Genomic DNA, 22,279 nt, shown 5'->3' on the forward strand with positions numbered 1-22,279 from the left:
CCAGGTTTGGTGGTGCAAGCCTGTATTCCCAGATTCTTGGGAGACTGAGGCAAGAGGTTAGCTTGAGCCCAAGAGTTCGAGGGAGCACTGAGCTGTGATCACGCCACTGCATTCCAGCCTGGGTGACAGACTAAGACCCTGTCTCTAAAAAACGGAAATTGTTCAGATTAAGGAGGATATAAAATTATTTTGGCAAACACCATTTATTTGGTTCTTTGAAGTTCTTATTGCCTTTAATAGGTACAGTTTTTATTTAGATGTATAAATTTCAATGGCATATCATAAATAACTTAATGATAATGACATATAATGACATAGTTGAAGGTAAGAAGTATACCTTAATCCAGTGGCTTTACCACATTTTCCTGTAATTTTCTTGGCTATATCTCCTCTGACTTTTAGTCTGAGGATTAAATGGTCCTGAGTGCAATTTTGTCTCAATCTCTAAAAGAAAAGGTCACTATTTTAAAAGCAAAGCAGTATTTTCCCCAGAATTCCCAGCACATTTCATTGATACGAATTTTATCTCAGGCACATTCCTGAATGAATCCCAGTTTCCACGAAAATGCTACATTCTGATTGGCTTAGGTCTGAGTTCCTGATGTATTTATTGGAATACATTTATTGAAGCATTTATTGGAGAATGAAAAGGTATTTCCCTTTGGTTAGCCATGCTCTATTCTAGAACTGGTTCTAGCGTTAGTTTTTTGTGAGCTTTACTGACTGCATGAGAGAAGAGTTGATTCCTGAACAAAATCAGTATTCTTTTGGAAAGAGAGTGGGGTTAAGTCCTGAGTAGCAACATGCACTGTAGTTCGCACCTTTTGCTCCCTAACATTCATACACATGCTTTTCCTATACGTGTTCTTAACTAAAACTTGCTCTTAAACAAACCATCCTTGCCACTTCCCTGAAGAGGGATACTCAAAGTCTCATTCAATTCCAAGACCAGGATCTTAGATGATACATAGGTTATATATCTGGGTGGTATATACTCCTCTCTGTGGGATCTAGTGTAGCTCTTTATGGTCTTGCAACCTGTAACTAAAAAGTAACTCACCTATGTCTATTCATAATACTGGAGGAAGAACAGGATGATGCAATGAAAAATCTAATCTTAAAAGGAAAATAATAGAAAACAACACATATTGGTCATTCTTTCATAATCCAGGAATGGTAAACACCCCCTGTACTTGGTAGGAAGTTAATTTCTTAGCATATTTGATAGCAAGTGATTTTTAGCTCTGAGAATCTCTCTCCTTTCCTTGTTTTTTAATGCCACATCTGGGGTTGCTTTTAGGAAGGACCATTCATTTCCAGCAGTTCTCTCTCAGTTAATGCAAGGTTGGGTAGGAGAGATCTCAGGTTGCTTTGAAACAGTGGTTCTCGGCATGGTCCGGAGACCAGAAGCAATAGCATCATTTGAACGGCAAATTTTTGGGTGTCACCACAGACTTCCTGAATGAGAACAGGAAATCCAGCGATCTGTGCTTTGATAAGAACTCCCAGAGCATCTGATGCGTTCTCTAAGAATCATTGACATAGACATTCAGCAGGTTTTTGTGGTTTCTTTGGAAAATCAGCTCCCTTAAGTGGACTAAGTGGAATATCAGTCTGTTTGTTCTGGTCAGTTCCATTTACGGTGACAATAGCCAGAAACCTTGCCTGGTCATCCTTTCTGCACCTGGGAATTTTTCTATTATAGCGAGAAGCCTCTACCTAAACTTCAGGACCTTAATTGAAAGGCCAATACCATGTTTTGGCCTCAGCTTGTCCCTTGCCTTTAGGCTACATCTCAGCTGCATTTTCACAATGAACTGTTTTGTCTTTGTTAGGCAAGAGGATGCTTAGCTGTGCTTGGGAAAGGACAACTGTGGGGGTGGGAGTTAGATGTCCTCTGGGTTCCAATCTCATCTCCTATGGAATTTCTAACATACCAGCTTCTGTTTTCACGAACCTAAGCTTGGCTTCTGGGATTTGGCCTTTTGTTTGGTTGGTTTATTTTTGTTTTAACCCTATTGGAGTCCACATTACCAGACTTTTAGCATTTGGGGGTTATAAAGGCAAAGAGGACCTCTCGTATCAATGCTGTATTTTCTCCCTTCTCTTCTTTCAGACTAAGCTTATCTTTATCTAGACTAGAAGAAATAGGCAACACATTTCATCATTGTTAATTTTTCTACCATTTAAGGTTCTTTTGGTTGAAGCAACTATAGTATAATGTTTAGAGTAGTCATGAAATTTAAGTCATTAGCTTATTGTTTGAGAGTTCTGATGTTACCTTCTCCCACATCGGAGTTAGAAATTGGCATTATGGAGGAGGACAGGAAGCAAAATAGAAAAGGCAAGTCCATTCTCTCTTGTCTAGCCTTTCTATCTCCCTCTATCACCCCATACTGCCATAGCTTCACAGGAAACAGCTAGCAAAGCACAAATCCATGGAGTAGTGCTAAGCAATGTGCTATTGACACACTGTGTAGTGTTGATGAAAAAAGCCAGACAAAAAGAGTACATACTCTATGATTCCATTTATATAAAATTATTGAAAACCAATTTATCCTGCATACTAATTTATAGTGAAAGAAAGAACAATAATTTCCTGGGCACTTGGGTAGAGGGTTTAGAGGGAGAGGTGACAAAGAGACACAAGGAAACCTTTAGGGACAATGGATATGTTCATTATCATGATTGTGGCAATGTTTCACAGATGTATTCATATGTCAACACTTACCAAATTATACTTTTTAAATATGTACAGTTTATTTTGTGTCAATTTTACCTCAATAAAGTGAAGATTATTAAAATAATTATTTATTAAACAATACATACTAAGCAATAAACAAGGTACCTCCTTCCCCACAAAAGGAGCCTTTTGAGTCTTCTTAGAATTAGGAAGAGGTAGGTGCAGACATGAAATCTGGCAGTTAATTAGCCTGTGTACTAGAACTCCTTTGCTTTGCTTTGCTTTGTTTGTCTTGTCTTGTCTTGTCTTGTCTTGTCTTTTGTCTTGTCTTGTCTTGTCTCTTTTCTTTTTTTTGAGGTAGAGTTTCATTCTTGTCAGCCAGGCTAGAGTGCAGTGGCATGATCTCAGTTTGCTGCAACCTCTGCCTCCTGAATTCAAGTGATTCTCCTGCCTCATGTTCTCCAGTAGCTGGGATTACAGGCGTGCACCACCAGGCCCAGCTAATTTTTTTGTATTTTTAGTAGAGCCAGGGTTTTGCTGTGTTGGCGCAGCTGATCTTGAACTGCTGACCTCAAGTGATCCACCTGCCTCGGCCTCCCAAAGTCCTGGGATTATAGGCATGAGTCACTGCGCCTGGCCTGGAACCCCTTTTCAACTTCAGTTTTCATATCTGAAAAATGGAGCTTCTACTACCGGCACCAAGAATCTGCTGGTTGTGCTTATCAAAATGAGATGTATATGAGGGAGCCCTGCTTTGTGTACTTTACATGAGCAACTACCCTTTCTCTTCTCCTTCCTTCTCCTGGCTGTTGTAAAAGGGACCCATGGGTTTCTGCTCCCTCAAGCCTCCATTTTACTCCCTGCTATGTAGATGAAAAAGGAAAGCAGGAGTGTACCTCCTATGAATAGCCCACACCTGCACTTTTCGATAGTGACTCGGTAGAGTAACTATTTCATTCACTTGGACATGACCTCAAGATTTAGCAGTGGGAAAAGAAAAGCATCGAAGTAAATCAAACTGACGATTATGTTACAAAGGCTATCTGATTTGCTGAGTTCCAGCCATCATATTACCAAAAATATAATGTTTGCATATTGTACAAACATTTTCATTTTTAAAAAAGCAGCACCATCACTAAGCTAGTTATATATAAAAATTCAGCGTAAGTTGCAGTTATTCTGTAGCATATTCAATGGCATTACAGTTGAAAAGAATAGAATCTGGGAATCCGGGTCTTTCTTATGATTCACTTTTGTCTCTGTCATAGGTTGGCTTTTTAGGGTTATACTCCATGAATATCACCACCTCTTGGGATGGAAGTTCTCAGCTGGCACATTGCTTGCTCATCTCTGAAATACTGTTCTTTAATGTTCTTATTTAAGTTCTTAAATTGTCGTATTTCCTCTGTTGAGATGCATTTTTCCCTTTTCCATCCAAATGTTTCTGAAAACAGCACAATTCTTTATAAAGGAATATACATTCCTTTAAATACATCTTGTATTTAATGGGGGTAGTTTTTATCACTCCCTTCTCCTGTTCCAATAAAGAAAAGAGCTCTCACTGTATTGATAGGGATTCTATCCATCAGTCAAGGAAAAGAGGTGTAATGTGTATGTAGGAGAAGAGGCACTAAACCACTGTGCAGCTGAGGTCTGCGTGGGAAAGCTTTCTTCTCATGGATATTTGGGTAGTCGCCTTGGTAGCCAGTGGACTGTGTGCTAAGGGCCTACCAGTTCCCTCATTTTCTCTCTCTGTTAAATGCTACTTTTCCTGGCCCTGCGTTAGGTAGTAATCTCCAAGTCAAAGATGGGCAGTTGAATTTTACTGAAATTATTACAATGTTGATTAAAATTGTTAGCTCTCGAATTTGGAGAATTTGTTGAAGTTAAAATGGTGGGTAATTACATAAATGCTTAGGCACTACTTTTTCATTTCACTTTAAAACACGTCATCTCTCTTCCTTATGTGATTGCTCACACCATTATTTGACCCAAACAATTTAAGTTTTTTCCCACACAGGTTAGAAATTTAAGTTTTATCTGAATTTAGCTCTCTAGTTTCAATGCCCTTGAAATATAAGATTTTTTTTTTCTTTCCCAGGATGTTTTGACTCATGTTAGAACAATACCTTTTATCCCAGGCGCCAAAATATGGTACCTGTTACATGTTATAGAATTAGCCTCAACCACTGTTTCCTGTGAGATTTCACCTCAGCAGACGTCAGCCTCCATAACCACTGAGAGAACAAAAACAATAGTTTTGTTCACTAATACTCCTTTGCTTTTAGAGTATATTTTATGGTCCATTATTCAGGTTTTTTGGTTGGTATATTTTGCCTGTGGCTTAGTCAGATCTTCAGATTAACCCTTAGGTAAGTCTTTGCTAGAGACCACTTTCCCATAAGTTGACCTTTAGAATATTTGAAAGTACAGATTTAGTTTTGCTTAGTTTAACAGCAGATGAGTGTTAACTATTAATCTGCAGAAATAAATATTTCTAACACTAGCATAAATTTGGCTTCACTTCAGCATATAATAATAATAATAATAATACTTTTTATAAATATATATATGCCTTGTTTTCATTCCTGCAAAGTCTAATTCAGTAAATCTGATAAGGGGGCCAGGTATGTGTACCTAAAAAGAAAAAACAAACACAAAAACAACCTACAACCCCAAAACCAAACAAACCAGACATAGAGAACAGTTAGGGGTGGAGCTGGGAAGAAATTGTGTGTGTGTGTGTGTGTGTGTGTGTGTGTGTGTACTTGTATGTATATGATTTTTATATAAGTATACATCTACTTGTATATATGTATACATCTACTTTTATATATGTATACATCTATTTTTATAGATGTATACATCTACATTACATAATTTTAAAACAGTATTTGTTACTGCTTTTTAAACTTTATGGTATATTAGGAATATATCTTACATGGCAGAATTATATTCTTAAAGGATAAATTATATGTCTATTTATATGTATAATTTATACATATATTATGTAAATAAAATCTCCTACTATGGTAGGAAGTGTATAGTTGTGTTCACAGTTCCTGTTTCATTTTCAGCTTGGACATTCGTAAGTTAGCTCAAATCTGTAGCACAGTGTCACTTTGGGTCTCAGCTTGGATGGCCAACCAGGTGTCTATATCACAAACATTATTTGACAATTACAGTTGTCTCTACTGCTGTCTTTGGAAGGTGTAGATAATATCTTAGCCTTAATTTTTGTCTGCTGTCATTGCTTTATAAAACTAAAAATAACAACGAAGGTGGAACAAAAGAAAATTTTCGGAAAAGTATGTACTTTATGGTTGACAGAATTTCATTATCTTTTACCATGCTATTTTAGTAAACACATTTAGAAAACAGTTGTTGCTATTAAGGGTGTGGGACTTTGTCTCCCAGGGAGTAAGCTGCTAGCTACAAATAGAACACATTGAAAATCCAACTGGAGAGGCCCGCGTGCAGTGGCTCACGCCTGTAGTCCCAGCACTTTGGGAGGCCGAGGTGGGCAGATCACCTGAGGTCAGGAGATCGAGACCATCCTGGCTAACACGGTGAAACCCCGTCTCTATTAAAAATACAAAAAAATTAGCCAGGCGTGGTGGCGGGCACCTGTAGTCCCAGCTACTCGGGAGGCTGAGGCAGGAGAATGGTGTGAACCTGGGAGGCGGAGCTTGCAGTGAGCCCAGATCACACCACTGCACACCAGCCTGGGAGACAGAGCGAGACTCCATCTCAAAAAAAAAAAAAAAAAAAAATTCTAACTGGAATGATCACTGCTACTTATTAATTATATTTATTCTACATATTGTATGTCAATTGACATATTAGCTGATTCAAACCAATATTCAGTTAAAAGAGGCCATTTTCTTGCTTTTTTTTCCCCCTGTACATCTTTAATTCTAAAGATCATTATAGAAATGTAAGGAAAACTTAGGAAGATGTTAAAGAATCACCTACAGCAACAGTTTCTGTAGAACTTGATGGATTTTTTTGCTGGCCTGTGATAAAATGAGAAATATAAGGAAAATATAATGAGATTTTTATGAAGCTACATTTGTGAGCCTTCATTATGACATTCCTCCTGTTTTGTTGTTTAAAATGTGCTATTTTTTGAAAAACAGTAATGATAGTACAAGATAGTTTAACTTTTTTTGTCCTATCTTGGCAAAATAACAAATTGGTAGCCTATTTGATGTCCAGTTATGTGTGTGTGCATTTTAAGTGTGTTGCTCTGTGACATCCCAGCATCAGAAACTACTGATAGAAACTGGAAAAATAGTTAATATTGAAAATGGATGGTCTTTGATGGACTATCAGGCCCTTTATTTCTCTTGTTGCATAGTCTGCTTGGAATGGTATACAGATTGTAGTGTGTTTATACCCTGTGTAGGGTCCCTTGTCTTACAGCTCTCGTCTCCAAGCTTTACTTTCCTGTTCCCAGCTTCCTGACCTCTAAGACAAGATTGTTGATCCTTTGTCTGGCAAGATCTGCATTATTGCTCTGCACCTTCTCGATTCCTGACTTCCATTTCCCTGCTTCATTGTATTTTACTGGATACCTTTCTGCCTAGCACTCCTCCTAGCTTTGTAGCCCAGTATTGGCTTGTCAACTGGTCTGTCCATTATGAAATCACCAAGAGATTTGTGTATTTATTGTTATTCTAATAGTATACAAGTCACTGTGTTAAATGCTATAGCAGATAGTAAATAAGGAAGATAATACCTGTTCCTTAAGAATATTGAGATAAGCATGCAACTAATCATGTATTCTTACACAGAATAAGTCCGTGTTTCTTAAGAGAAGTACAGAGTACAATTGGTGATAAAGGAAATTCAAATGCAATTGGAAAGATCTTTGACTTGGCTGGCTGTATAACTTTGAGCAAGTTTCTTGATCTTTTTGAGCCTCAGTTTCCTCTACGGAAGAATAATAATGCTTATATCAAGATTGCTGTGAGGGTAAATGAAACAATTAATGTAAAATGCATAACTGAGTTTCTGGCAAGCATTTGGCAGCTGTCTTTTACTATCACTGGCCACTTCTCCCCTCAAACTATTTTAAAGATTGTGATGTTTTTTTACAGGGATTGAGAGGTGGTAAGTATAATTGTTTCAATTAAAGTGAATAACAGAAAAAGGTACAGAGTTAAAATATGCTGGAACAACATTTTGGAGCAAAGGATGTAGCTGATGGGAATAGAGTAAGAGCAAATACAGTTGCAATTGTGTTTCAATTTAGTACACATATTTTAATGCAGGGGAAACTAACTCCGCAAGTTCACAATTGAAGATAGAGACAGGAGAGACGATTGAGTCAGTCACCCAAGTGGAGGGATTTCATTTTAGGCAAGAGAAATTTTGGGCACAGGAAGCTTAAAGAATGTAGGGTTTTGGAAGTATATTCAGCTAATTTTTCAAGTATGTCATTTTTCCATTGCTTGTTGAGAATTTTGATCTTGACAAACAGGTATTATATTATCATTTGAAGATCTTATCAGATTCTGTTGGTATGAGTATCTCCTGTATTCGTTTGAAAGATCAAAAAGTAATTTTCCTGGAAAAACAGTTAAACCAAGATGAGGGCTCACAATAAGCTATATTTAACAATCAAGTCTGGCACAGCCTACATTGTGTGAACTTTTGGTTTCTTGGGTTTTTGTTTTTTCTTCACTTGATGGTGTTTCAGTTTGGAAGAATGTGGCTAGACCACAGTATGGCTTTTCCAAGATTTAGTTCTTGTTAAGGGCTTATTATTTTGTGACATTTGTTTTTTGTTTTCGTAGAGACAAGGTCTCACTATGTTGCTCAGGCTGGTCTCGAATTCCTGAGCTCAAGCAACCCTCTTGCCTCAGCCTCCCAAAGTGCTAGGATCACAGGCGTGAGCCACCATGCCTGGCCATTTTGTAACATTTGAAGCTTTGAGAAAGATCATACTCTATCAATTTATGAAAAACAAATCATGATTAAATTACGTGAGTGGAATGGAAAGTGGAGGCTGTGAGTATTAATGCTTGAGTCCAAATGGTTTTTGCATATTCAGGTTATCTTTGACCTGAAGCAGAGAAAACCAGAAGACTGTGTCACATTAGTCACCTTTTTTCCCCCATTAAAAAAAGATACCAGTACGAGTGACTTTTTAAGAGTATAACTCTGATTTTTAAATTATTTCAGAACTTGTAATATCTAAAGATGCTCTTTACGAAAAAAGAATAAGTATGTTAAAACTTTTAGTTTTCACTTGCTTTATGTGGTTTGGATATTAAGTTGACCATTATGTGTTTACACCCTTTGAAGTATTTTAATTTGTGAAAATTCATTGTTATTTCATTTGTTTAGTCTATGTAATTTAAAAATATTCTACCACAGGTGTTTCTTAAGACTTCAGGGTTGAACTGGGCGTGATGGCTCACGCCTGTCATCCCAACCCTTTGGGAGGCCGAGACAGGAGGATAACTTGAGGGACCCGGCCTGGGTAACATAGTGAGACCCTGTCTGTACAAAAAAAACCTTTTTTACAAAAATAAAAATAATAAAAAATAAAACTCTCCTGGGTTATACTGCCAGATTAAATACTTAAGCTCTCTCTGCTTTTGAGGGTTTTAGTCATTCTTGGTCTCTGGCCATGTAACAACCTGTGCAAAGATTAGTAGGTATTGTGTGCTAGCTTTATCCTTGCATCAGGACAGTCTAGGCCTATTTGGATTTTGCATCTTCCTTGTAGTTCAACAGCCATCTCATTTTGGTTTTGGCTTTCTGCAGTCAACCTTCAAAGATCTTTTGTTTTCTGACAGTTGAAGAAACTGGCTCAGTGTTCTTTCTCCTAGACAATTATTTAATTGTTTACAGATAACTGAAACTATCTTCTAAAGGTTTCTATTGTGAATTTCTTTATTTTATAGGAAGCTTCTTATGTTGAAATGATTGGTCAACATAATTCTTGGTGATGAGAAAAACTGTTTTTCAACCAAATAGCATCAAAATGCTTATTCTTTCTTTTCTGATTTTACACTGCATGGCTTTTTTCTGTGTATTATAACAAATCTCTTCTTTTTAAAGCTAAGACAATAGCAAATTAGATGCTTGAGTTGGTACTGTTATAGCAAATTTAAAGAAACGCACTCTTGTACCCTATAAATATATACACCTACTATGTACCCACAAAAATTAAAAATAAACATACAAGCAGTCAAAAAAATGTGCTCTTAAGAAATTTTTACTTTCTTAAGATAATATACAGTATTATTTTGATAACTGTGGATAGGATGAACCCGTCTTATGCAATAAAGAGTTTAGAACTTCAAAACTATCATGTTGGCTGGGTGTGGTGGCTCACGCCTGTAATCCCAGCACTTTGGGAGGCCAAGGCGGGTGGATCACCTGAGGCCGGGAGTTCGAGACCAGCCTGACCAACATGGAGAAACCCTGTCTCTATTAAAAATACAAAATTAGCCAGGCGTGGTGGCAGGTACCTGTAGTCCCAGCTACTCGGGAGCCTGAGGCAGGAGAATCGCTTGAACCCGGAAGGCAGAGGTTGCAGTGAGCCGAGATCACGACATTGCACTTCAGTCTGGGCAACAGGAACGAAACTCTGTCTCAAAAACAAACAAACAAAAAATCAAAAAATTATCATGTCAACAACTGTAATTAACCCCAAGGGAACAATTTAACACAGAGTTTTTTGAATTCTTCATGTAATATTCTTAGTTGCTTATTTTGAGTATTATAAATGTTTCAGAATATCACTTTGTTTATTTAAACTTTTTGGTACAGTTTCATGAGTGATTTTCCGTGGGGAATACATTTCCATCTTTATTAAGTGAAACAGTAGGAAAATGTGATTTGGTTTCCACAGTTGACTTTTAAGCCAACCTATCAGCGACACATCTGTCCATAAAGTTGAGTACACCTGGGACATGATAATGCATAATTATTTCCTCACAGAATTAATAGTCACATTAACCTACCAGTAGCCAACACTTACTGATTGCTTACTAGATACAGACACCATTCTGAGTATTTTACATGTATCAATTCATTTATGTTATAAATTTTAAAATATGTTTCTTTTCTCTTTTTCTTCCCCTGCCCTTTCCCCCTGCTAGTGTTCCTTAAGACAGTTACTTTTCATAAACAGCCCAAGTCAGAAATATTAGCACAGGTTGAATATCCCTTATCTGAAATGCTTGGAACCAGCATTTCAGATAAGGGATTTTGAATTTTTTTTTCTTCAGATTTTGTAATATTTGCAGATAGATAGATAGATATCCTGGGGATGAGATCCAACTCCAAACACAAAATTCATTTATGTTTCATGTGCACCTTATACGCATAGCTTGAAGGTAATTTACATAATATTTTAAAAATAATTTTGTGCATGAAGCAAAATTTTGACTGCATTTTGATTGCAACCCATCACATGAGGTCAGGTGTGGAATTTTTTTCTTGTAGTGTCATGTTGTTGCTCAGAAAGTTTCAGATTTGGGAGGATTTCAGATTTTCAGATTAGGAATGGTCAACCAATAGCTTCCATTAAGATTGTTCACTTAATTTATGGAGCTTTCCATTGGTTATAGGACAAATAAGGGAAAGGGATCACAAGAAATGAGGTAGTATTAGAAGGAGAGATGACAGGTTCCCTGGAAGGGTACTGATCTAACTTGGGTGAATGCCAGTCATACGTGGGAATCACAGCTTCATGACAAGGCCTGCTGCATTGACTGGGCCATGGAGACACTCGAGGAAAAAAAAACAGAGAGAACCCTGGTCTTCCAGTGTACCATAAACAGCTTTGAGAACCTGAGCTATGGAATTTAAAATGACGTGTCAAGTCCGATGAAGTGACATGTTTTCACACAGAACCAGCAGGAGGATGAAAAACAGAAATTGTAAACAAGGATGAAAGTGACAGGTTTAGGACACTGGATGGACAAGAAGCCTGGCCTTAGATTTCCAAAGAATAAAAGAGAGAAACACATATTTTAATTAAATAGCTTCATATTTAGCTTCAAGAAGATGAGTACTGGCCATATATTTGAATATATATGCTATATTAGTTTAAATCTCATGTCAGATGATTTGCAGGTCTTTTTATTTGCATGTTTATGCAGCTAAGATGTTTGGCGCTCAGTTCTTGTGGGAGGGGGCAGCTTGGTATGGAAAGAACTTGGAGTTTGAAATCTCACTGTCCTGGATTTGAATCTCAGCTGTTACATGGCCTTGAGCAGCCTACTTATCTGATTTTTTGAGGTGGATTCTTGTCTGTAAGATCAAGATAGGGAAACCCAACTCTGAAAGGGTTAAATGAGATAAGGCATATAAAATATCAGTAACAGGATCACTGGCTCACACCTGTAATCCCAGCACTTTGGGAGGCCGAGAGGGGAGGGTCGCTTGAGCCCAGGAGTTTGAGACCAACCTGGGCAACATAGCGAGACCCCGTTTCTATTAAAAAAAAAGAAAGAAACAGAAAAACAAAAAACAAACAAAAAAAAAGAAAATATCGACAACAGTGTCTGATGCTCAGTAAGGGCTAAACAAAATTGAGTTACTCTACCAAGGAAACGACAATAGAATGGTTTTCCCCTTCCCCTTGTTATAGAAAGGGCAGAAAATGTAAAGAGAAGACATAGAACAACTGGGAGACTAGAACCTCTATTTGTAAGAGAAGCCACAATTTGTGTTTATTTTAAAAATGTAAATTACTTAGGAGGAAAAGAGTGTTAGCAGTTCAAGATTATGTGGTCGGTTAAATAGTTAAACACGTTTTAAAATGTATGTTACTTTACTTAAGGATCCCATGCAAAAATTCTCAGAAATTAAGCATTGCATATTTGACTGCTGAGTACAGTGATTCATATGTATCTTAAAGTCACATATTCGTAAAATTACACATGGATCAGATTCAATTGTTAAAAGTACAATTTTTCTCAATATGAAATTTTAAAGCATTTGTGTACTATGGTCTTTTTAAAGCCTTGCTACTCATTATAGCAATCGAATCACTGAAGAAATGTTCCTTTTTGTTTGGTTCAATGTTATTGAGTCTTATCTTTTTGATATAGGACTATTTTTTATTTTGTAACTGTGTCTTTTATTTTGTAATAAATTTGTTTAAGGTATATTTTAATATTATAAGAGAACCAATATTTTAGTTTTAAAAAGACAATTCTATATCATGTCTAAATACTATTGGGAAATATGCCTATTTTTTAATTTTTTAAAGCTAGTATTGCCATTCTACTTTTTTTACTTTGATTAATGTAGTCTCAGAGAATTATTCATTGAACATGCTTTAATATTTTTTCCTGATTTCAAGGAGTGAAAAAAGATTATCTAAAAATTTCTAAGGTTGTATTTTCTTATGAGAATGCTATATTATCTACTTATTTATTCTTATATCATTAGTTAAAAGTTAAATGAGTATGTGTTATCATTTCTGAATACTATAGTGTGTATAAGGAATACCAGAACTTTCTAGTTATGATGGCCAAAGTAATGTCAGTAGTTTATGAAAAAGTAATGTAGGTCTTGAATTTCTTTTGATTAGTCATTGTAAGCATTTTTAAACTTTCTTCCTCATAGATTTGTGCACTTTTAGATAATATGTGATTTGTACAGTCATTCTTGAGTAGTTGAAACTTAAAAGAATTGCAAAATTTTGTGCCTGGTGGAGATAAAATAACTCTGAGACATGGTAGATACTTGGTTTTTGAATCTCTTGTATAAACCAAGCAAATGTTTCTGAAAGAGCACTTTTGTGTATGTTTTGAGGTATCCCCATGTTAAGTATATGCTATCTTTAGAAATTTGAGTCTTATTTATTGTTATCATTTGAACAGGTGTCTCAATGCTTGTACCTACTGCAAAACTAAACACGCCAGAGGAAATTTGGCCAGTTATCCAATTGATGAACTAGTAGATAGAGCCAAACAATCTTTTCAAGGTAAGAGTTTCTAGAATTATATGTGAAATTAGTCTTCTTAATAAATTATGTTAGCCTTCTAAGTAATACTTCAGTTTAGAGACCAACTTCTTTAGTTTTCTGAAGAGTTTTACAAATATATGAGCTTAACTAATAAAAGATGTGACCAGAGTTAATCACTTAGTTTATTTTTACATTAATTACTCTTCTTTTACTACGCTTCTGTTTTCTTATCACTCTAAGGTAAATGACATATTTTGAACTTTATCACCCACCTCTAGACTCCATGGAAAAGACAAAATTAAGATAAAATGAAATCCATGAGCCTCTGATGTCTGTTAAGATTTTTGTGGACAAGTGAAATACTCAGATTTTTCATCTTTTTCTTTGACATTTTTGGACCATTTAGAAAATAGAGCTAATTAGGGTTTGTAGACGTCTTTGAAGAAGATAAGTTTTCATATCAGCCAATAAAGGAGGCCACCCCTTTTAACCACATGACTGTCAGACCACTAAAGATTGGTACTGGGGGAGAGGCCTAATGAGAATGATTTGTGTGGGGTGGCCAACTACTTCTGAGTCATCGCTTGCCGGGAAATGTGATTATCTAGGTCTCTCTCAGCATATATAGTAAGACTTATCTTTAACATGAGTGACAGTTGTGTGGACATATAACTGCTCAAACCAGAAACTTCCTCTTTTGTCTTTGTTTATAGTATGTGCCTGTAACGGTGTGTTTTTACTCCCAACATGAGATAATCCATTGTCTCATAATCTTGCAGGTTAATAGTTATTGGCAATGTACTTTTCTTTTTGTCAAGTAACTTGGAGTGCTAGTTTCAGTATTTCATACTCTGGGTCTCAGAAAGTATGAGTTCCAAATTCATTTTTTTGTTTAGTCTGTAGAAAACTTTTAGAAACATGAATTTGTAATGTTTCTCTTAATAGAGAAAAATATCTCCTTGTTTGATTTATTGATGCCTCCCAACAGTTTTTCTCTACTTGTATATTCTTAGCTCAGTCCCCTCCTCCTTTCACATTCAACTAGTATTGAGAGAGAAATAAAGGACATTTACTGACTCTTGCTAGCATTCTCCTTTTACAGCCAGATTATTGTCTAATCTAAGAAAAAGCCTGGGTGGTTGTCTTTACTACAGCATAACCAGTACTTCCAAGGATTTTTTAAAAGGGGCAAAAATTTTCCCAGAAACTAAATCTATTTGAAAAAGTCTTTGCTGGCATTCTTAATTAGTGTTTGTTTTTTCATATATCTGTCAGATAATGCGGATATTAAACATAGATGATCTATCTACCAAACACTGCAACTTAGAAGGCATGCAAATTAGTACTTTTTTTAACATCATGCATTTCTAAGTGCAACTGCATATAATTTTTTAAAAAATCTATTTCATTTTACTTGAAAACGTTTTTGAAAAATGTAAAGCTGTAAAATCACCATGTAGAAAGTGAAAATCTCTTCACTCGCTTACATCTATTTTCACCTGTAACTTATGCTAACATTTGGATATGATTGCTTCATGGCTTTATATGGACACATTTATGAATTATATGTGACTTGAGAAAAAAAGAAGACAGAACAGAAATATTACTGGTGGATGGTGTCCAGGTTCTTTGCGTTTTAAACAAAGAATTGGACAAAATGCACAAACAAAGCAAGGAAAGAATTAAGCAACAAAAGCAGAGATTTATTGAGAATGAAAATACACTCCACAGTGTGGGAGCAGGTCTGAGTAGTGGCTCAAGGGCCCAGATACAGAATCTCCTGAGATCCAAATACCCCCTAGAGGTTTCCCACTGGCCATATGGTGTTCATCCCATGTAAATGAAATGGTGGTCCATGGTCAGTCTGATTGGTTGTAGAGAGCAACCAATCAGAGGCTGAAGTGCAGTTACAAAGTTCATACTCCTATGCAAACATCCGATTAGTTATGGAAAGCTGAAGTGAAGTTACAAAGTTACATGCTTATGCAAATGTCTGACTGGTTGCAGAAAGCAAGCAATCAGAGATACTTTCAATTTCCCATCTGCCCTGCAGAAAAGATGGGGGTTTGCAAAGAGAGTAACCTCTGGTCCTTTTGTTACTTGCTGGAAAGTTGTTTTTTTGTTTTTGTTTTTGTTTTTCCAATTTAGTTCTAGGAAGTCAGGGTGAATTGGCCTTAGGTTCCCTGCCTCCAGACCCTGTTCTCCTGCCTCAGAAACATAGTTTGTATAAACTGATTATGACTTTTTCTAACAATATCCACCTTAGCTCTGTGATTTATCTTTAGAAATGCCCTCTGAGTAACCAATTTACAGCGTATTGCTTCTGTAGATCTTTAGTAAGTTAACATTGTCATATCCAGGTGGGTTGGACTAGTTAAGGCGAGTGATTCAAATAATATATCAGAGGTTAGCAGTAACGTAGTAGCTATTTTTAGAGAACGTATTAGAAGATTACTCTTATTAACATCAGTAAGATCTTTTTATTCCCAACCATGGAATGTTTGCAACATCAGGTTTTTCTGTTGCCTTATTATCTGTGTATTAGAATAGAAACTAAATGCTAGTTTTTGGACTGGTGAGCTAATTTGTGAGATAATCCAGTGTGTTCAGGAAATGTGGTTGTTTTTTTCTTTCTTTCTTTCTTTCTTTTTTTTTGGTGACAGGGTCTCACACTGTATCACCCAGGCTGCAGTGTCATGGTACAGTCAGAGCTTACTGCAGCTTCAAACTGTTGGGCTCAAGCGATCCTCCTGCCTCAGCCTCCGCAGTAGTGGCGACTATAGCCATGCACTACCAAGTCTGGCTAATTTTTAAATTTTTTAGAGAGAAAGAGTCTCCCTGTGTTGGCCAGGCTGGTCTCGAACTCCTGGCCTCAAGCCACCTTGGCCTCCCAAAGTGCTGGGATTACAGGTGTGAGCCACTGCACCCAGCCAGGAAAATTTTAAGTCCTCAAGTACTTGGTGCTTTTTGCTATAAGCAGTTTGGATTTGAAATACTGCTCTGTTGCTTACCAGCCACATGATGTGAACGTAGTATCTCACCTCTCCAAGCTTATGGCTTTCTCATCACTATAATATTTAATGTTTTTATTTTAAGAATTTGAGATAACATGTATAAAGTAATTGGCTATGTCAATATTATGAAGAAGAGGCCAGGTGCCGTGGCTCACGCCTGTAATCCCAGCACTTTGGGAGGCCAAGGCACACAAGGAGGCCTTGGATCACAAGGCACTTTGGGAGGCCTTGGATCACAAGGTCAGTAGATCGAGACCATCCTAACTAACACAGTAAAACCCCGTCTCTACTAAAACTACCAAAAATTAGCCAGGCGTGGTGGCGGGTGCCTGTAGTCTCAGCTACTTGGGAGGCTGAGGCAGGAGAATGGCGTGAACCCGGGAGGCGGAGCTTGCAGTGAGCTGAGATTGCACCACTGAACTCGAGCCTGGGCGACAGAGCAAGACTCTGTCTCAAAAAAAAAAAAAAAAAAAATTATGAAGAAGAAATATTACTTAAACTAAAATCCGAAGCCAGGAAGAGAAGTCTAATTTTGGGTAAGAATATTGTAACATCCATAGCAAAAACATTAATGACTAAAATCAAATGATGGATTTTTCTTTTGAGTCCAAATTATGTTTTATGAAAAACTGCTCTGTAGATAGATGTTTAGTATGACAGTTACCTTTCATTTTCTAAATTTGAGAAGTGCAAATTTATGCTACGGGCGGCCTTATAATCCCTTTCAAAAATAGGAAGTATCAATCTATAAGCTAATATTTTTAAGACATTTTAGTAGCATTGTCTTTTTTCTGCAAAAGACATTGAGATTTTAATGCTGTTATAGAAATCCTAAGTTTGAGCTTTAAAATTGCAAATAATAATTATGAAAGTAAACATAATAGAAGAAATGACTCATTTTCTTATTACTATGACTTTTGCACATTTAGTTATTTAATAATTCAGGTGATAGGAATATTCTTTGGACCAGAAACTCTTAAGTTCTGCATTCTACCATGATTAGATTGCCTGTCTTATAATGAATAAGAAACATGGTTTTATGAAAAGTTACTCTATAATGAAAAACCTAAATATGCCACCAATAAATTGTAGTACTAGGTTTAAAGCCACTCTGTGGATGGGAGTTAAATTTCCCATCCTTAAAGCGGCATTTTCTTTCTTTTAATTTTTTTAATGGCTCCTGTATGTCAGAATTAAAAAATGATTTTTTTAAACTCTATATCAACTGTGGAATGAGGATTAGAACCCAGGTTTCCAGTCATATGATAGAATATACAATAGGATCAAAATTTTATTCCAAATAGCATATTTATCAGACATTTTATTTTATTTTTTATTTTTTTGAGGTGAGAGCTCACTGGACTGCAGTGGCATGATCTTGGCTCACTGCAGCCTCCTCCTGGGCTCAAGCAATCCTCCCACCTCAGCCTCCTGAGTAGCTGGGTCTACAGGTGTGCACTACCACATCTGGCTAATTTTTCTATTTTTGATAGAGACAGGGTTTTGCCATGTTTCCCAGGCTGGTCTCGAACTCCTGGCCTCAAGTGATCTGCCCACCTTTGCCTCCCAAAGTGCAGGGATTACAGGTGTGATTATGAGACATTTTATATTCATAAAAATTTATTTCTTGTTAGTCTAATGAATGAGGAGACTAAAGGCTAACCCAAAGGCAAGGAAGCATTCAGAAGAGATTCTGAAATAATCATGAAGTCATTCTGAATATAAAATGGCTCCCCACAATACTAAAAATATGCTGACTATGCATTCAGATGTGAAAAAATGAGAGAGCTCATTAACTTTTGAATGGACAGCATTAAAGTAAATATTTCTATGTTTAAATAGAAATGTAATTTCTTTTGTATATAAATTACATCTTACTGGTTTTCTGGCATTTTTTTTTTTCTCTCTCTCAACCTCCATAATTGACTATCTTTACCTTCTCAGTGTGTGTTTTATTTTTGAGGAGACTGCTGCATGTGAGTTTAAGATTTACCAGGTAACTTCTGGGTATCATTTCGTTGTTCTCACAGACTGTTGTGAAACCTTCCTTCTCACTTCCTCCTTTCTGATGCGATTCAGGTTTTAAAAATTCCTAGGATTAACAGTGTTTGGGGGCTGAGTTTGCTGGGTTTGACACGGTTGCATTTTAGATATCTAGAAAAACATGTCAAGTGGTGACCAGGACTTTGTTGGGGCCAGAATGAATTTACAAGCTGGTGTTTTCTAGGATATTTGTATTGATTTTTCTCTAGCAGCTAATCAATCAGTTTCAGTTGTATAAGTGATGGAACAAACCTTTTTAAGCGTGCAGGGTGAGTGGGGTGGAAACAACACCTTTCACCGCACTGTCTCTGGAATCAAAATGTAGAGATGATGGATGAGCTGTTTTTATAGCTATCGTGTACTTTTCTAGATCTCATTTGTGGGTTACTACTTGTTGGCTCCCTCATAAATCTGAAAAGCCCCGCAAGATAAGTGGCATAAACTGGTTATGGAAAGGTAAAATAAATTAGGATGAAATATTCAGAACAGGAAGAAAATTTCTTGATGCCTAGTGATTTCGATTAATTTTGATATTAATGTTGGAATTTTAAAAAATGGATTCTGTATTTCAAGACTTGCAAAGATACTATCTAGTGTGTATAAGATTAACTATGAAATGCAACTGTAGTACATTGCTTCCAACTTTTTTAGATAGGAAACAATATGAGCAATATTTGATTTTCTATTGTATAAGCTTAAAATTGTTCAGTTGTACACTTTATATCAAGTCCCATTTGACTGTAATGATGATTAGTATACACTGATTTCGACCCAAGATTAAAAGGGGGCCATAATTGTATTCTGTTGATTTATATGGCAGTTTAAATTAAATGTCTCTTTAATTCCTTTATCTTTTCATATGTGCTGTATTCAATTGAGAAATGCATGTTATCTGTAGGATTAATGATGCAATTTACATGTTTGTTATAACAATTGTCAACTTCCAAAAAGGATTTTAGGCAGCTTACATTAAATGATTGTATGTAAAAGACCATGGAAATAAGAACCATGTAAAATGCTGTATTGTGTTTTGAAAGAGGGAAGATGATTTTACAACTGTTGAGTCCTGGCTCTTCAGAAGAATAGTGAAATAGAGTGATTTATATAATCTGATAGGAGTATGTAAAAGAAAGTATACACTGTACCAAGAGAAGTCTACATGTTTCTAGGCACTGAACCCTCAGAATTATTTTCATGCATTCTTTCCTAAGAGACACTGAATGATATAGTAGAAATGTTTTTGACTAATGATAGAAATTGAAGATATATTCTCTACCTGGCTTTTTCTTCTGTTGATTCTTGCAAAACCCAAAAATATAATATTAAAATGTAACCTTTAAAAGACATTTTTTGGGAGAACTAAATACATGTAACGTACATAATACACATAACTGGATCGTGAACACAGTGCCTAAATAGCTATTTATCAGATATTCAGTTTAAATAAGCTAAGATTAATTGCTGTGACTTCAGGGACTGTTAGTTTAGACTATCAGTGGCAGAAACAGAGTATAATTTATGTGGCCGTTGCCTGTTCAGGTCTCTGAGTTTCTGTCAGTGGTGTTTAAACTTTTCTTAGCAACAAAGGGTACCCTTTTTACAAAGGAAACTTGAAAAAGTAGAGGCAGACCACCGTGGTTGAAGTAGAAGTGGGGCCCTGTTTAATGAGGCCTTTCCTCAGAACTTTGAGGATTCAGCCAGAATCTGCTGGTTTAGATGAGTGTTTCTGATTATTTAAGGTATTCCTGAACACTGCAATCCAGGAGTGGTGAAGGTTTCCTTCAAGGACAAATAGTAAATATTTTAGGCTTTGTGGGCCATAAGGCCTCTGCTACAACTATTTAGTTCTGCCCTTGTAGCATGAAAGCAGCCACAGAAAATATGCAAATAAATGGATATGGCTGTGCTTCATTAAAACTGTATGATAGACCAGTCGTAGTGGCTCACGCCTGTAATCCCAGCACTTTGAGAGGGTCTCGGCAGGCAGATCACTTGAGTTCAGGAGTTCAAGACCAGGCTGCCACACAGGATGAAACCCCTTCTCTACTAAAAATACAAAAATTAGCTAGGCGTGGTGGCGCACGCCTGTAACCCCAGCTACTTGGGAGGCCGAGGCGGAAGAGTCATTTGAACCCGGAAGGTTAGGTTGCAGAGCCAAGATCGTGCCACTGCACTCCAGCCTGGGCAACAGAGGGGATTTCGTCTCAAAAAAACAAAACAAAACAAAACAAAAAACCCTATATGATAGGGGTTATTGATGAAGGGGTTCCATGGTCAATTCTGGGGGAAATTAATTTAAACAAATTAATCGAGATTCTTCATGGCAGAACTTCTGGTTCTGTGTCTAATATGTTAATACATATTGTCAATCCATAAAAGAAGGATTTAACCTTTAAGAACTAATATAGACGTAAAATAGATTAATGTTCTAAATCTGGCCATTTAACTCACTTGTCAGTCTTATAAAACCAAAACTAAATGTGTCTGCGTCATAACCCTAACAATTACATCACAATTTCCATGGATGAGGGCTTTGCGTTTTCTAAAATACAGGTGACTGCAATGATAGTCAGAGGCGAGAACTACAATTAAGAACCACTATTCTAGAAAATTTTTTGGTTGAAGCTGTAAAATGAGCTGACCCTCTCAATTCTGTAGTGAGAAGGATTCTGAGGAAAAACCCTGGTTGATTAGTAAATAATGGCCATATGGGGAAGGTGGAGGGGCAACACAATCGTTGTTAATTTGCTATTACCGCCCTAGATAGTGAATGGATGGTTTCAAAGTCCAAAGGTACTTATTTAAGTTAAAAGGCTCAGCTGTTTTTGTTATCAACCAAGGCATCACAAAAGGATGGCTGACATTTATGGAGTACTTACAGTGCATAGGTAGGAATTACGATGAAAACCACATGGTCCCTGTCTTTAAAGATCCCCTCCTAGTTTAGGAGAGAGAGTAGCAAGTTGGACTAATGAAAATTGAAGTATGCAGAAACAGACACCAAATTTGGGATAACAGAAGTCATTCTTACAAATCAGCCAGGTTTCCTCCTCAGAATCCCTCTCACTAAGTTTTTGTTAGCCACTGCCATTGATTATGCTGAGTATTCAGAATGAGATCTACTTGCTGTTCTGAATCCCGAGGCTTCTGTTATGCCGAAGTCTCTGAAAGAAAGAAACCAAATGGTGACTCTTTAACTAAGGTAACTATTGGAACTATGTAGCTGTTATTTTTCCATTCATTCAACAAATATTTATTGAGCATTCGTTAGAAGCAGTTCTTATTTCTGCTAATAGGCACATGCTTTAGAAAAGGTATGATAACAGTACATTATTACAATCAATAATTGATTACTTCTGCCAGTAAGGAGGACAGAAAGAGAGGTTTGCTGATAATGGGGCAGACAGCTTATCCTTGCCATCGGAAACAAGGATGTGATCCCAAGTTTGTTACATTTGTTCATAATTCTGAGTTTTCATAGTTCAGAGTATGTATAGTCCAACGTACAGAAAATCTGCTGCTTCTGGAAATACCTTGTTAAATCTGTCCTTAATGAAAATCATAGTGCAGTCATCCCTCACTGCTATTGGTGAGTTT

The 22,279-nt window shown here is 36.6% G+C and overlaps 1 protein-coding gene across 7 annotated transcripts in view; it reads left to right on the forward strand.

Annotated features, from left to right (window-relative positions):
* CDKAL1 (CDK5 regulatory subunit associated protein 1 like 1) overlaps positions 1-22,279 on the forward strand; it is a 702,199-nt gene that overhangs the window by 301,566 nt on the left and 378,354 nt on the right. For all 7 annotated transcript variants that reach the window (XM_016954980.3, XM_063812805.1, XM_016954982.3 and 4 more), the window contains one exon: positions 13,540-13,643. In XM_016954980.3, coding sequence (XP_016810469.2) covers positions 13,540-13,643 — 104 coding nt within the window. The remainder of the gene's footprint in view (positions 1-13,539; positions 13,644-22,279) is intronic.

This window comes from Pan troglodytes, chromosome 5, assembly GCF_028858775.2.
Source record: "Pan troglodytes isolate AG18354 chromosome 5, NHGRI_mPanTro3-v2.0_pri, whole genome shotgun sequence".
Lineage (NCBI taxonomy): Eukaryota > Metazoa > Chordata > Mammalia > Primates > Hominidae > Pan > Pan troglodytes.